This window comes from Oncorhynchus tshawytscha, linkage group LG05 (genome assembly GCF_018296145.1).
Source record: "Oncorhynchus tshawytscha isolate Ot180627B linkage group LG05, Otsh_v2.0, whole genome shotgun sequence".
Lineage (NCBI taxonomy): Eukaryota > Metazoa > Chordata > Actinopteri > Salmoniformes > Salmonidae > Oncorhynchus > Oncorhynchus tshawytscha.
In genome coordinates this window covers 28511174-28523381 of record NC_056433.1, presented here as the reverse complement: position 1 = coordinate 28523381, position 12208 = coordinate 28511174, and the positions used below count along the sequence as shown (strand labels likewise).

The window sequence follows — 12208 nt, the reverse complement described above, 5'->3', positions numbered from 1 at the left end:
TATAAGCATGTCAGCTAAAGTTGCTTACAGTTAGTTAGCAACCGATTGAATTTATTGTTTTGATATGGTGGGCAGCAGGTAGCCTGGCGGTTAGACCCTACCAGTTAGCGCATTGGGCAGTAACTGAAAGGTCGCTGGTTCGAATACCCAAGCCCACAAGGTGAAAAATCTGTCAACATGCCTTTGAGCAAGGCATTTAACCCTTATTTGCTCCAGGCTCATTTGGAAAGTATTCAGACACCTTCCCTTTTTCCACATTTTGTTATTTTACAGACTTATTCTAAAATTGATTAAATAAATAAAAATCTAAAGTCTACACACAATACACAATGACAAAGCGAAAACAGGTTTTTAGAAATGTTTGCAAATGTAATAAAAATTGTAATAAAAAATACCACAGGTCTGATTTGAATACAGTATAATATGTACTTTTCCATGTTAGTACCATAAGAGACACGAGAGAGATCTACTAGACCAGAAGAAGGAGAAGGAAGAGACTCTACTGCTGGAGATGGTGAGGGACTTGTACAAAAATAACTTATTTTTATACCATGTAGATTTTGGGGCAGTAACTCATAGCACCACACACACACACACACAAGTTAAGCTTGTTAGTGTATGTACTATTAACCCTCTTCTAAATAAAGATGGTGAGGGATTTTACACCATCCTGTCAATACGTAGCACTATGTCACCAAACATCGCCTTGTTCTTGTTATTTGTAGAATTAATATTTTTTAAGCCCCCTTTTATGCGTACAGCACTGTCAGTTTATTATTAGTGGAAAATAAAACAAGCAAACATGCGTCTTTGATCAGAACAATATTGGTATTTTTAACATTCCATAATCGTGCATGAATGAACCTTTTCAAAGATTCTATTTTCATTTCTTTCTTCAGAAAGCTTTTTTGACTCTCTTTATTTATAAAGAGATGGATTGATGTCCTGTTATTCAATTCCTCTAGCACCCTGCTCTAGTCCAGTGGTATTCAAACTTTTTCAGAGGTGACCCTATTTTTTCAGCTAGAATTTCTGGGGACCCCATTTCTTTGGCAAGAATTTCTCACGAAGCCACCCCAAATCTTATGACACAACCTTAAAATCAGTAAATAAACAAATAACCTTCAATTATTACATTTTCAAAATAGAAGCAAACCAATAAATGAATGTATTCAATACAATTTCATATTGTCCCATACTGTAATCTGTACTCTTATTTTTCGGTTCCCCCAAAAATACAATACATTTGAATATCACAGCTTTAGTGTATAGCCGATTCCTTTGTCTTCTGAGGCATCCTGATTCTTTGACATCTAGTCAATGAAAGAATACACTAACTTTATTATGACTTCAAAACTAGGTCAAAAGTCCATTGTGTGTGTGTGTGTGTGTGTGTGTGTGTGTGTGTGTGTGTGTGTGTGTGTGTGTATCCTTGGTATCTATTCCTGGTTGTTGTGATAGTTTATTTTGTCACAATTCTTAGTTGTAAATATAGCAGCAAGCAGCAAGGAAGGGGTCTTTTGAAGGGGGATATATGGGCTTGGTTGTACAAGGCACAATATGTTTGGAAAGAAGAAACTTCAAATGTCAACATGTAAAACCATTTTAATCTATAACCTAAGGTAATTAGTAACCTATAATTTTATTAGCATTGTGTTTGCTAGTAAAGAGTGGTGCAGTGTCTAGCTAGTTAACTATAAATAAATATATTAATACAGTATAATAAATAGTTGGCCCCACCATTAGCCAAGTTAGTTTGATAGCTAGCTAAAGCTATTTACAGTTAGTTAGCAACTGCATCAACACTATTTTGCTAGATACCATAATGTTATTGTGTCAAAACATGACCTCTAAGATGACGAATATTTCATAGTTGTGTTTACATTTTACAGATTGCAATAACTGCCTTTGTTTATTTTTTTTAACCCTTTGAGTCGCTACTCTCGTCCACCACAGGAACAGCTAGAGCGACAGCAGAGCGAAGCCAAGCTCACCAGTGAAAAACACACAGAAAAGAAACGTACGTACCCACACACATCACACATCTGCTTTGAGATTCTTACTAATATACAGTTGAAGTCGGACGTTTACATACACTTAGGTTGGAGTCATTAAAACTTGTTTTTTTTCAAACACTCCTCAAATTTCTTGTTAACAAACTATAGTTTTGGCAAGTCGGTTAAGGACATCTATTTTGTGCATGACACAAGTAATTTTTCCAACAATTGTTTACAGACAGATTATTTCACTTATAATTCACTGTATCACAATTCCAGTGTGTCAAGAACTTTACATACACTAAATTGACTGTGCCTTTAAACAGCTTGGAAAATTCCATAAAATTATGTCATGGCTTTAGAAGCTTCTGATAGGCTAATTGACATCATTTGAGTCAATTGAAGGTGTACCTGTGGATGTATTTCAAGGCCTACCTTCAAACTCAGTGCTTTTGCTTGACATCATGGGAAAATCAAAAGTAATCAGCCAAGACCTCAGAAATAAAATTGTAGACCTCCACAAGTCTGGTTCATCCTTGGGAGCAATTTCCAAACGCCTGAAGGTTCCACGTTCATCTGTACAAACAATAGTACGCAAGTATAAACAACATGGGACCACTCAGCCGCCATACTGCTCAGGAAGGAGACGCGTTCTGTCTCCTAGAAATACGTACTTTGGTACGAAATGTGCAAATCAATCCCAGAACAACGGCAAAGGACGTTGTGAAGATGCTGGGGGAAACAGTTACAAAAGTATCTATATCCACAGTAAAACTCCTATATCGACATGACCTGAAAGGCCGCTCAGCAAGGAAGAAGCTACTGCTCCAAAACCGACATAAAAAAGCCAGACTACGGTTTGTAACTACACATGGGGACAAAGATCGTACTTTTTGGAGAAATGTCCTCTGGTCTGATGAAACAAAAATAGAACTGTTTATCCATAATAACCATTGTTATGTTTGGAGGAAAAAGGGGGAGGCTTGCAAGCCGAAGAACACCATCCCAACCGTGAAGCACGGCGTGGCAGCATCATGTTGTGGGGGTGCTTTGCTGCAGGAGGGATTGGTGCACTTCACAAAATAGATGGCAACATGAGGCTGAAAAAGTATGTGGATATATTGAAGCAACATCTCAAGACATCAGTCAGGAAGTTAAAGCTTTGTCGCAAATGGGTCTTCCAAATGGACAATGACCCCAAGCATACTTCCAAAGTTTTGGCAAAATGGCTTAAGGACATCAAAGCCAATGTATTGGAGTGGCCATCACAAAGCTCTAAATCCGATAGAGAATTTGTGGGCAGAACTGAAAAAGTGTGTGCGAGCAAGGAGACCTACAAACCTGACTCAGTTACACCAGCTCTGTCAGGAGGAATGGGCCAAAATTCACCCAACTAATTGTGGGAAGCTTATGGAAGGCTACCCGAAACGTTTGACCCAATTTTAACAATTGCAAGGCAATGCTACCAAATACTAACTGAATGTATGTAAACTTCTGACCCACTGGGAATGTGATGAAATTTAAAAAAAAACTGAAATAAATCATTCTCTACTATTATTCTGACATTTCACATTCTTAAAATAAAGTGGTGATCCTAACTGACCTAAGACATGATTAAATGTCAGGAATTTCGAAACTTGAGTTTAAATGTATTTGGCTAAGGTGTATGTTAACTTCTGATTTCAACTGTATTATAGATAATACACAGATCTCAAATTCATTGAGACATGGTGCCCTGTGACATGTTGTGTCTGTGTGGGTGGCTTTGTTGGCAGGGAGGGACAGTAAGACAGGGTTGTCAGGGACCAAAGGCCTGTCTGGATCCACGTCCGGGGCCACTTTATCCACCTCCTCCGGTAAGACTGGGAATCAATCAATATCTTTATTTTTCCAATTGGGAAATTTGTCAACGTGGGAGAGAGAAACACTGGCAACACCTTATAAGCATTCATTAACTCTATGAACAATTAATACATTTGTATTTTATTATTTGTAAACACACATTTTTGAAGATTTAATTTATTGTAAAGTGTTACCTAAGCACTTCCTTGACCATGGATAGAAATGTATGTCATTCTAGCATAACTGTAAGGGGTTTTGATAACTCTGTTCCCACAGCAACAGTAGCAGATTGTTGCACACGACAAAGCGCTTTCAACTCAGTGAATCAAGACAAAAAATATGAGCCAATAAGCTATCCTGTTCAACTTGGTGGAGATAGTGTTTGATCATGGTGATGATGAATCTACAGGTAAAGAGTTGAGGAAGGCCAAACTGGCACGGAGTCGGTCGCTTAGCAGCCACCCTACTACACCCAAGATGGCTAATCCAGACAAAACTCTGTAAGTAGTACCCTGTCCAACCATATCCCTAATCCAAAACATCACTATATAATTTTGCTGAAATATATTTTGATGTAATATATTTAATCAAACATAAATGTATGGATATATTTTAAAGAAATACTCTTTATAGGAACAGCTATGCTTTTCGATTGTTATTTTAAGAAAACACGCACACACACATTCCAGTAACATTTATATTTATGTAACGGCTTTCTTCCGTCGAAGGAGAGTCGGACTAAATGCAGCGTGGTTAGTTCGATACATGTTTAATAAATGAATAAACACGATAAAAACAAGAAACGGAACGTGAAAACCTAAACAGTCTCTCTAGTGCTAACACACACAGAGACATGAACAATCACCCACAAAACACACAGTGAAACCCAGGCTACCTAAATATGGTTCCCAATCAGAGACAACGAGAATCACCTGACTCTGATTGAGAACCGCCTCAGGCAGCCATAGACTATGCTAGACACCCCTACTCAGCCATAATCCCAATACCTACTAAACCCCCAATACCAAAACACAACACAAAATAAACCCATGTCACACCCTGGCCTGACCAAATAAATATATATACACAAAATACTAAGACCAGGGCGTGACAATTTATGGGACCACGTACATGTTTTAGCCACTTGTTATTGTCTTGACATGTTCTTCCTTCTTGGTTTTCCTCCCCAGAAAGGTCAAGGATTCAGGAAGCTGTCCTGGAAAAGGGAAGAACTTGCTTCCTATGAATGGTAATCAAGTATTCCTATTTTAGTGCATTGCTCATCCTATTTTAGTGCAAATCATCCTCTTTTTCCCAGCTAGTTCCTTGGAAGTTGTGGGAACCAACCTATGTTGTTGGTTTCAGATTGGTTCCAGGAACGAAGCACTAAATTTCTTAACCGGTAAAACAAAAAAGTACATTCTGACAACAAAAGCGACCTAAAAACAACCGTTTGTTTTTAGTTTGCAGGGAGGTTCTGAATGTTTTACACAAGTTACTTTAAAGTTTTTCCTGGGAGGTTTTATTGAGGCTCTGAGAACGGAAATTGTAGGTTATTTGAAATAACATTCTGAGAACGTTCTCTACATGTTATAACAGTTTTATGGTTATTATTTATACACTAAGAACAAAATGTAAAGTTTATTATTTTTTTTATTTTTTTTACAACTTCCTTTAATTAAACTTTCACTAAAAAATATTTATTTTGGGTTAACGTTTTTAAACTCTAAACACACATAAATTAATTTTCTTTGGCATTAATCATTCAAACACATACATTTTTCATCAGTGGTGGAAAAAGTACCCAATAATTATACTTGAGTTAAAGTAAAGATACCTTAATAGGAAATGACTCAAGTAAAAGTCAGTTTTAGTTCTAAAAGTATTTGGTTTTAAATATACTACAGTATCAAAAGTAAATGTAATTGCAAAAATGTACTTTAGTATCAAAAGTAAAAGTATAAATAATTTCAAATTCCATATATTAAGCAAACAAGATGGCACAATTGTTCGTGTTTTTCTCATTTGTAGATAGCCAGGGGCACACTCCAACCCTCAGACATCATTCAGAAACAAAGCATTTGTGTTTAGTGAGTCCGCCAGATCAGAGGTAGTAGAGATGACCAGGGATGTTCTCTTCAAAATGTAACGATTACTTTTGGGTGTCGGGGAAAATGTAAGGAGTAAAAAGTACATAATTTTCTTTAGGAATGTAGTGAAGAAAAAGTTGTCAAAAATATAAATAGTAAAGTACAGATACCCTAAAAAAAAACTATTTAAGTAGTAGTTTATATTATTTTTACTTAAGTACTTTACACCACTGCACAGCATCAGTGAGATTTGATTCTATGATCTTATCTTCTCTATCCATGGAATTAGTCCCCTGCGCCACCAGGTTGGCACCAGCGTGCCATGTTTTGTTACGCATACAAAGCTGTTCATTTTTGTTTATTCACTCATTAAGATCAAGTGTGGCCAATTAGTGGGCATGACCAAAGCACCTGAACACACTTAACAAGATATACTGTAGGATAGAGTTTTGTTGAAGCTGAGAAAGGGAATGGTATTGTTTTTAAATAACATTCTATTATCACTCTGTGAAAGTTACAAGTTTTCTTGTGGTTTTTATGGAAAGTTTTCATGTTGTGAGAACAAAATTTAAAGGCCCAGTGCAGTCAAGAATGTGATTTCCTGTGTTTTTATATATATTTCCACAATATGAGGTTAGAATAGTACTGTGAAATTGTGAAAATGAATAATGCCCTTTTAGTGTAAGAGCTGTTTGAAAAGACTGCCTGATATTTCAGGCTGTTTTGGTGGGATGGTGTTTTGTCCTGCCTAGTGATATCACCAGGAAGAAAGAATTCCAAACCTCTTCCAATAACAGCTAGTTTTCAGTTTTCCCCTCCCATCTAAGACCACTCTCAGACAGTCCTAGCAACATTTTATTTTTGACCATTTCAATTGAAAACAATCACAGTAAGTTTACCCCAAAACTATTTTATATTCAGATAAAAACAGCTGCATTGGACCTTTAAAGTTTGATGTTAATGTGTAGAATATCTTTTTTTAGAACATTCCCAGAATATTTGTAAGAACTGACATGAAATATACATTCTCTGAACGTTCTGAGAACATCGCTTAAGTCACACAATTTTTTGGAATGTTCCCAGAATGTAGTAAAAATATTACATTAAACATGGGAACTTTTAGTGGAATGTTCTGTGGTAGAACTGAAATTCCCACAGAAGAATGTTGTTTCTTAAAGTTCTCTGAACAATTTGAGAACATGACTTCAAAAAGAACCATGTTGGAAACGTTATCCTGAAAGTACTGACATGTCCACAGAAACATTCCCTCAGAAGAACATTGTTTCTTAAAGTTCTTTGAACTTTTTGAGAACATTCCCAATGTCAAATCATTCGGAGAACCTTCCTAGAATATTACAACAAATTAAATTAAATGTAACCATGTGTGATCCTTCTGTTAAAGTAATGCAACACCCCAAAAAGCTGGGTCATTCTTGTAAGTGCAACTCCTATTTTAGTGCAACTCATCTGATTTTAGTGCTGATATTAAATAAATAAACAGAAATATGAACACAATTCCTTGATAACCATTTGTAAACCTCAATCGGTATGGTGTCCACATTCCAGCCCATCAGATTATAAGCATGAGGAGAAATGTACAGATGTCAATGCCAAATTACAGAAAAGATCAGCCCTATCTAATTTTTGGAGTGAACTATTCCCTACATACATACAGACTCAGGTGACCTTCCAAACCCCTGATTTGGAGAGCCCTGGAGCATGTGCTCTCTCCCTGTAAACTAAATTAGCATTAATAAATAAACACTTATTTTAAATCCAAATTTTCCACTCTGTCACATCATCAGTCACCTCATCACTTCCTGTGTGTGTTGCAGCGGACGAGGCTCTGCGGTCGCACCACTTCAGCGTGGCAGCAGCGTCGTCAGTGCTGTCTCCAACTCCCTCGGCTTCCTCCATGCCCGTCCTGATCCGCAGCAACACCACCAACACCTTGGTGGACCACCCGCACCAACACCAGCACCGCAGCAGCACCCTGGACCACCGCTCCACCAACGGGAGCAAGGACACCCAGTCCAGAAAACTCTCCATGTAGGTCCTCTCTCAGCACTCATCGTCCTCCGTCCAATTCCAATAACCCTATTTTACTATGGCATCACCGTTTGAAAAACTGTGTGCCCGCCAGGGATGTGTTCACTAGGAACCAAACAGACCGAAACGGGGAGGGTGCTACCTGTACTTGTCCAATATGAAACTCTGGTTTTCGTTGAAAAACTGTTTTTCTACGGTGTGAACTAATGCATACACCCCAGGTTCAATAGGAGACATTAGTTCATCAAGTTTAGATATCTGCACTCACACCTATAGCTTGTTGGCTCCTTCATGATTTACACTATGAGTGAATCCACAACAATACCAAATCCAAACCAAAGTAAATGGATTTTGGAAATTGCAATAGACACCATCCCACACCAATGCATTATTTTACCTCCGAGTACACAAATTATGTCAGTGATTTTTTGCATTGGCACAATCAAAACCAACTTGAACGGCATATCTTTCAGCGTGACTTCTTTGATATTAGTCTTAAGTGACTTTTTGGAACTGCAGTGAAGCAAATACACCCCAGGTTCCAATTAGTAGTGAGTTGTTACTATTTAGCTATTTAGTGAGACTGGGCGGCAGGGTAGCCTAGTGGTTAGAGCGTTAGAGCATTGGACTAGTAACCGGAAGGTTGCAAGTTCAAATCCCCGAGCTGACGAGGTACAAATCTGTCGTTCTGTCCCTGAACAGGCAGTTAACCCACTGTTCCTAGGCCGTCATTGAAAATAAGAATTTGTTCTTAACTGACTTGCCTAGTAAAATTAAATAAATAAAGACATTCCTGTGAACAACTTAACTCTGAGGAAAGAGATAAAACATTAAATTAATGCATTTTAGAGCAACAGAGTTGGGACAAACCAGTTCACTTTTAGTATTTTATGATGCTAAAAATGTAACTTGCAACTGTTTACCCCGCTTATACAGTCGTTGTTTACATAGTGATGTAACAGTGAAATAGGGTTACTCAAAGTCCACCCCCTACAGCCTCTGGTCTAGTCAACCCTCTAGGCCAGTGGTCACTAAACCTGGTCCAAGGAGAGACCCATATGGATTACAGGCTTTTGTTCTCGCCCAAAACTAACAAACCTGATTTGCCTAATCAAGTGGTTGGCTTTGGAGATAAGTAAAAGCAGGTATGTATGTGCATCATAAAACAAGGCAACACAAACCTTTACATTACATGGGCATTATTTCAGGTTTAGTAGTATAAGTTTATTAGGAATAACTTTAACTTATGTGATTAGAAGTAAAGGCAGGTAACAGCACTTACCACCCCCAATTCTGTGTTGTGTTCATTAGGCACCAAATTGGGGGGAAATCAGACTGAAACAGGGATGGTTTATGTGGACTTTTTGTATTATGTTGAAAAACATTTTTGAACGATTTCCTATGCGTGCCCTAATGAACATGACTCTGTTGAACTGTTGTCTTTTTGGATGATTACACAATCCCCATGATTCTGTCAATGCATGATCAGATATCTGCACTCGCACCTATAGTTTGTTGGCTTCTTTATGTTATACACTTTAAAATACACTTTGTGAGACTATCCACACAAATACCAAATCCAAACCAAAATGGTAAATGCATTTTGGAAATTGCAATAGACTCCATCTGACACATGCATTATTTAACTTATGATGAGTACACAAATTGTCAGTGACTTTTTGGAAATGCATTTAAACAATCCAAACAATCTTCAAAGGCACATCTTTCAACGTGAACTTTGATATCAGTCTAAGTGACGAATCCGACCATCACCCCTGGTGAGACAAAACCGTGACTCGTCAGTGATGAGCACTTTTTGCCATTCCCGTCTGGTCCAGCGACGGTGGGTTTGTGCCCATAGGCGACGTTGTTGCCGGTGATGTCTGGTGAGGACCTCCCTCAGTCCAGCCTCTCTCGGCCTATTGTGGACAGTCTGAGCACTGAAGGAGGGATTGTGCGTCCCTGGTGTAACTCGGGCAGTTGTTGTTTCGATCCTGTACCTGTCCTGTGGGTGTGATGTTCAGATGTACCGATCCTGTGCAGGTGTTGTTACACGTGGTCTGCCACTGCGAGGACGATCAGCTGTCCGTCCTGTCTCCCAGTAGTGCTGTCTTAGGCGTCTCACAGTACGGACATTGCAATTTATTGCCCTGGCCACATCTGCCTCCTTGCAGCATGCCTAAGGCACGCTCCCGCAGATGACCAGGGACCCTGGGCATCTTTCTTTTGTTGTTTTTCAGAGTCAGTAGAAAGGCCTATTTAGTGTCCTAAGTTTTTATAACTGTGACCTTAATTGCCTACCGTTTTTAAGCTGTTAGTGTCTTAACGAACGTTCCACGGGTGCATGTTCATTAATTGTTTATGGTTCATTGAGCAAGCATGGGAAACAGTGTTATATTATATACAATACTGTTTACAATGAAGACCTGTGAAGTTATTTGGATTTTTACGAATTATCTTTGAAAGACAGGATCCTGATAAAGGGGCGTTTCTTTTTTTGCTGAGTTTATAATATATGTGGACAGCCCTTCAAATTAGTGAATTCGGCTATTTCAGCCACATCCGTTGCTGACAGGTGTATAAAATCGAGCACACAGACATGCAATCTCCATAGACAAACATTGACATTTTTTGCTAAAAGTGTTATATTATTGATAAATTGACTGACTTTTCAAATCACAGAGCAGTGTTATTTCCAGAGTTAGCTCCAGGTAAATGTTGCAATTCTTCAGCCATTCCTGAACCTGTGACCAAAAACAAGCTACATATGGACAGTACCAAAACAATTGGTTGCAAGAATTTTGTATAATTTAAATAGAGAAATTCTAAGTTTTGAATCCGGCAGCATTTTGTGTATCAGTTCATAAAACATGTGCCATGGAATCGGTACATTAAAAATCTCTTCCCAACTAGTTGTGGCCAAATGTTTTGAGAATGACACAAATATACATTTTCACAAAGTCTGCTGCCTCAGTTTGTATGGCAATTTGCATATATGTTATGAAGATGATGAATTGCAATTAATTGCAAAGTCCCTCTTTGCCATGCAAATGAACTGAATCCCCCAAAAACATTTCCACTGCATTTCAGCCCTACCACAAAATGACCAGCTGACATGTCAGTGATTTGCTCGTTAACACAGGTGTGAGTGTTGACGAGGACAAGGCTGGAGATCACTCTGTCATGCTGATTGAGTTTGAATAACAGACTGGAAGCTTCAAAAGGAGGGTGGTGCTTGGAATCATTGTTCTTCATCTGTCAACCATGGTTACATGCAAGGACACACGTGCCGTCATCATTGCTTTGCACAAAAAGGGCTTCACAGGCAAAGATATTGCTGCCAGTAAGAATGCACCTAAATCAACCATTTATCGGATCATCAAGAACTTCAAGGAGAGCGGTTCAGTTGTTGTGAAGAAGGCTTCAGGGCGCCCAAGAAAGTCCAGCAAGCGCCAGGACCGTCTCCTAAAGCTGATTCAGCTGCGGGATCGGGGCGCCACCAGTACAGAGCTTGCTCAGGAATGGCAGCAGGCAGGTGTGAGTGCATCTGCACGCATAGTTAAGCGAAGACCTTTGGAGGATGGCCTGGTGTCAAGAAGGGCAGCAAAGAACCACTTCTCACCAGGAAAAACAACAGGGACAGACTGATATTCTGCAAAAGGTACCGGGATTGGACTGCTGAGTACTGGGGTTAAGTCATTTTCTCTGATGAATCCCCTTTCCGATTATTTAGAGCATCCGGAAAAAAGCTTGTTTCAGAGAAGACAAGGTGAGCGCTACCATCAGTCCTGTGTCATGTCAACAGTAAAGCATCCTGAGACCATTCATGTGTGGGGTTGCTTCTCAATTCATTCATGTGTGGGCTCACTCACAATTTTGCCATGAATAAGGAATGGTACCAACACATCCTCCGAGAGCAACTTCTCCCAACCATCCAGGAACAGTTTGGTGATGAACAATGCCTTTTCCAGCATGATGGAGCACCTTGCCATAAGACAAAAGTGATAACTAATTGGCTCAGGGAACAAAACATCGATATTTTGGGTCCATGGCCAGGAAACTCCCCAGACCGTAATCCCATTGAGAACTTGTGGTCCTCAAGAGGCGGGTGGACAAACAAAAACCAACAAATTCTGACAAACTCCAAGCATTGATTATGCAAGAAGGGGCTGCCATCAGTCAGGATGTGGCCCAGAAGTTAATTGATAGCATGCCAGGGCGGATTGCAGA

The 12208-nt window shown here is 39.0% G+C and overlaps 1 protein-coding gene across 6 annotated transcripts in view; it reads left to right on the top strand.

The window, feature by feature from the left end:
• The window catches only part of ppp4r4 (protein phosphatase 4, regulatory subunit 4), a 124041-nt gene that overhangs the window by 110448 nt on the left and 1385 nt on the right, over window positions 1-12208 (top strand). For 5 of the 6 annotated variants that reach the window (XM_024420580.2, XM_024420578.2, XM_024420577.2 and 2 more), the window contains 6 exons: window positions 443-514; window positions 1957-2020; window positions 3773-3853; window positions 4249-4339; window positions 5030-5088; window positions 7765-7978. In XM_024420580.2, the coding sequence (XP_024276348.1) occupies window positions 443-514; window positions 1957-2020; window positions 3773-3853; window positions 4249-4339; window positions 5030-5088; window positions 7765-7978 (581 nt within the window). Of the gene's footprint in view, window positions 1-442; window positions 515-1956; window positions 2021-3772; window positions 3854-4248; window positions 4340-5029; window positions 5089-7764; window positions 7983-12208 lie in introns of those variants that run through there. The other variant, XM_024420582.2, reaches the window with a different exon arrangement.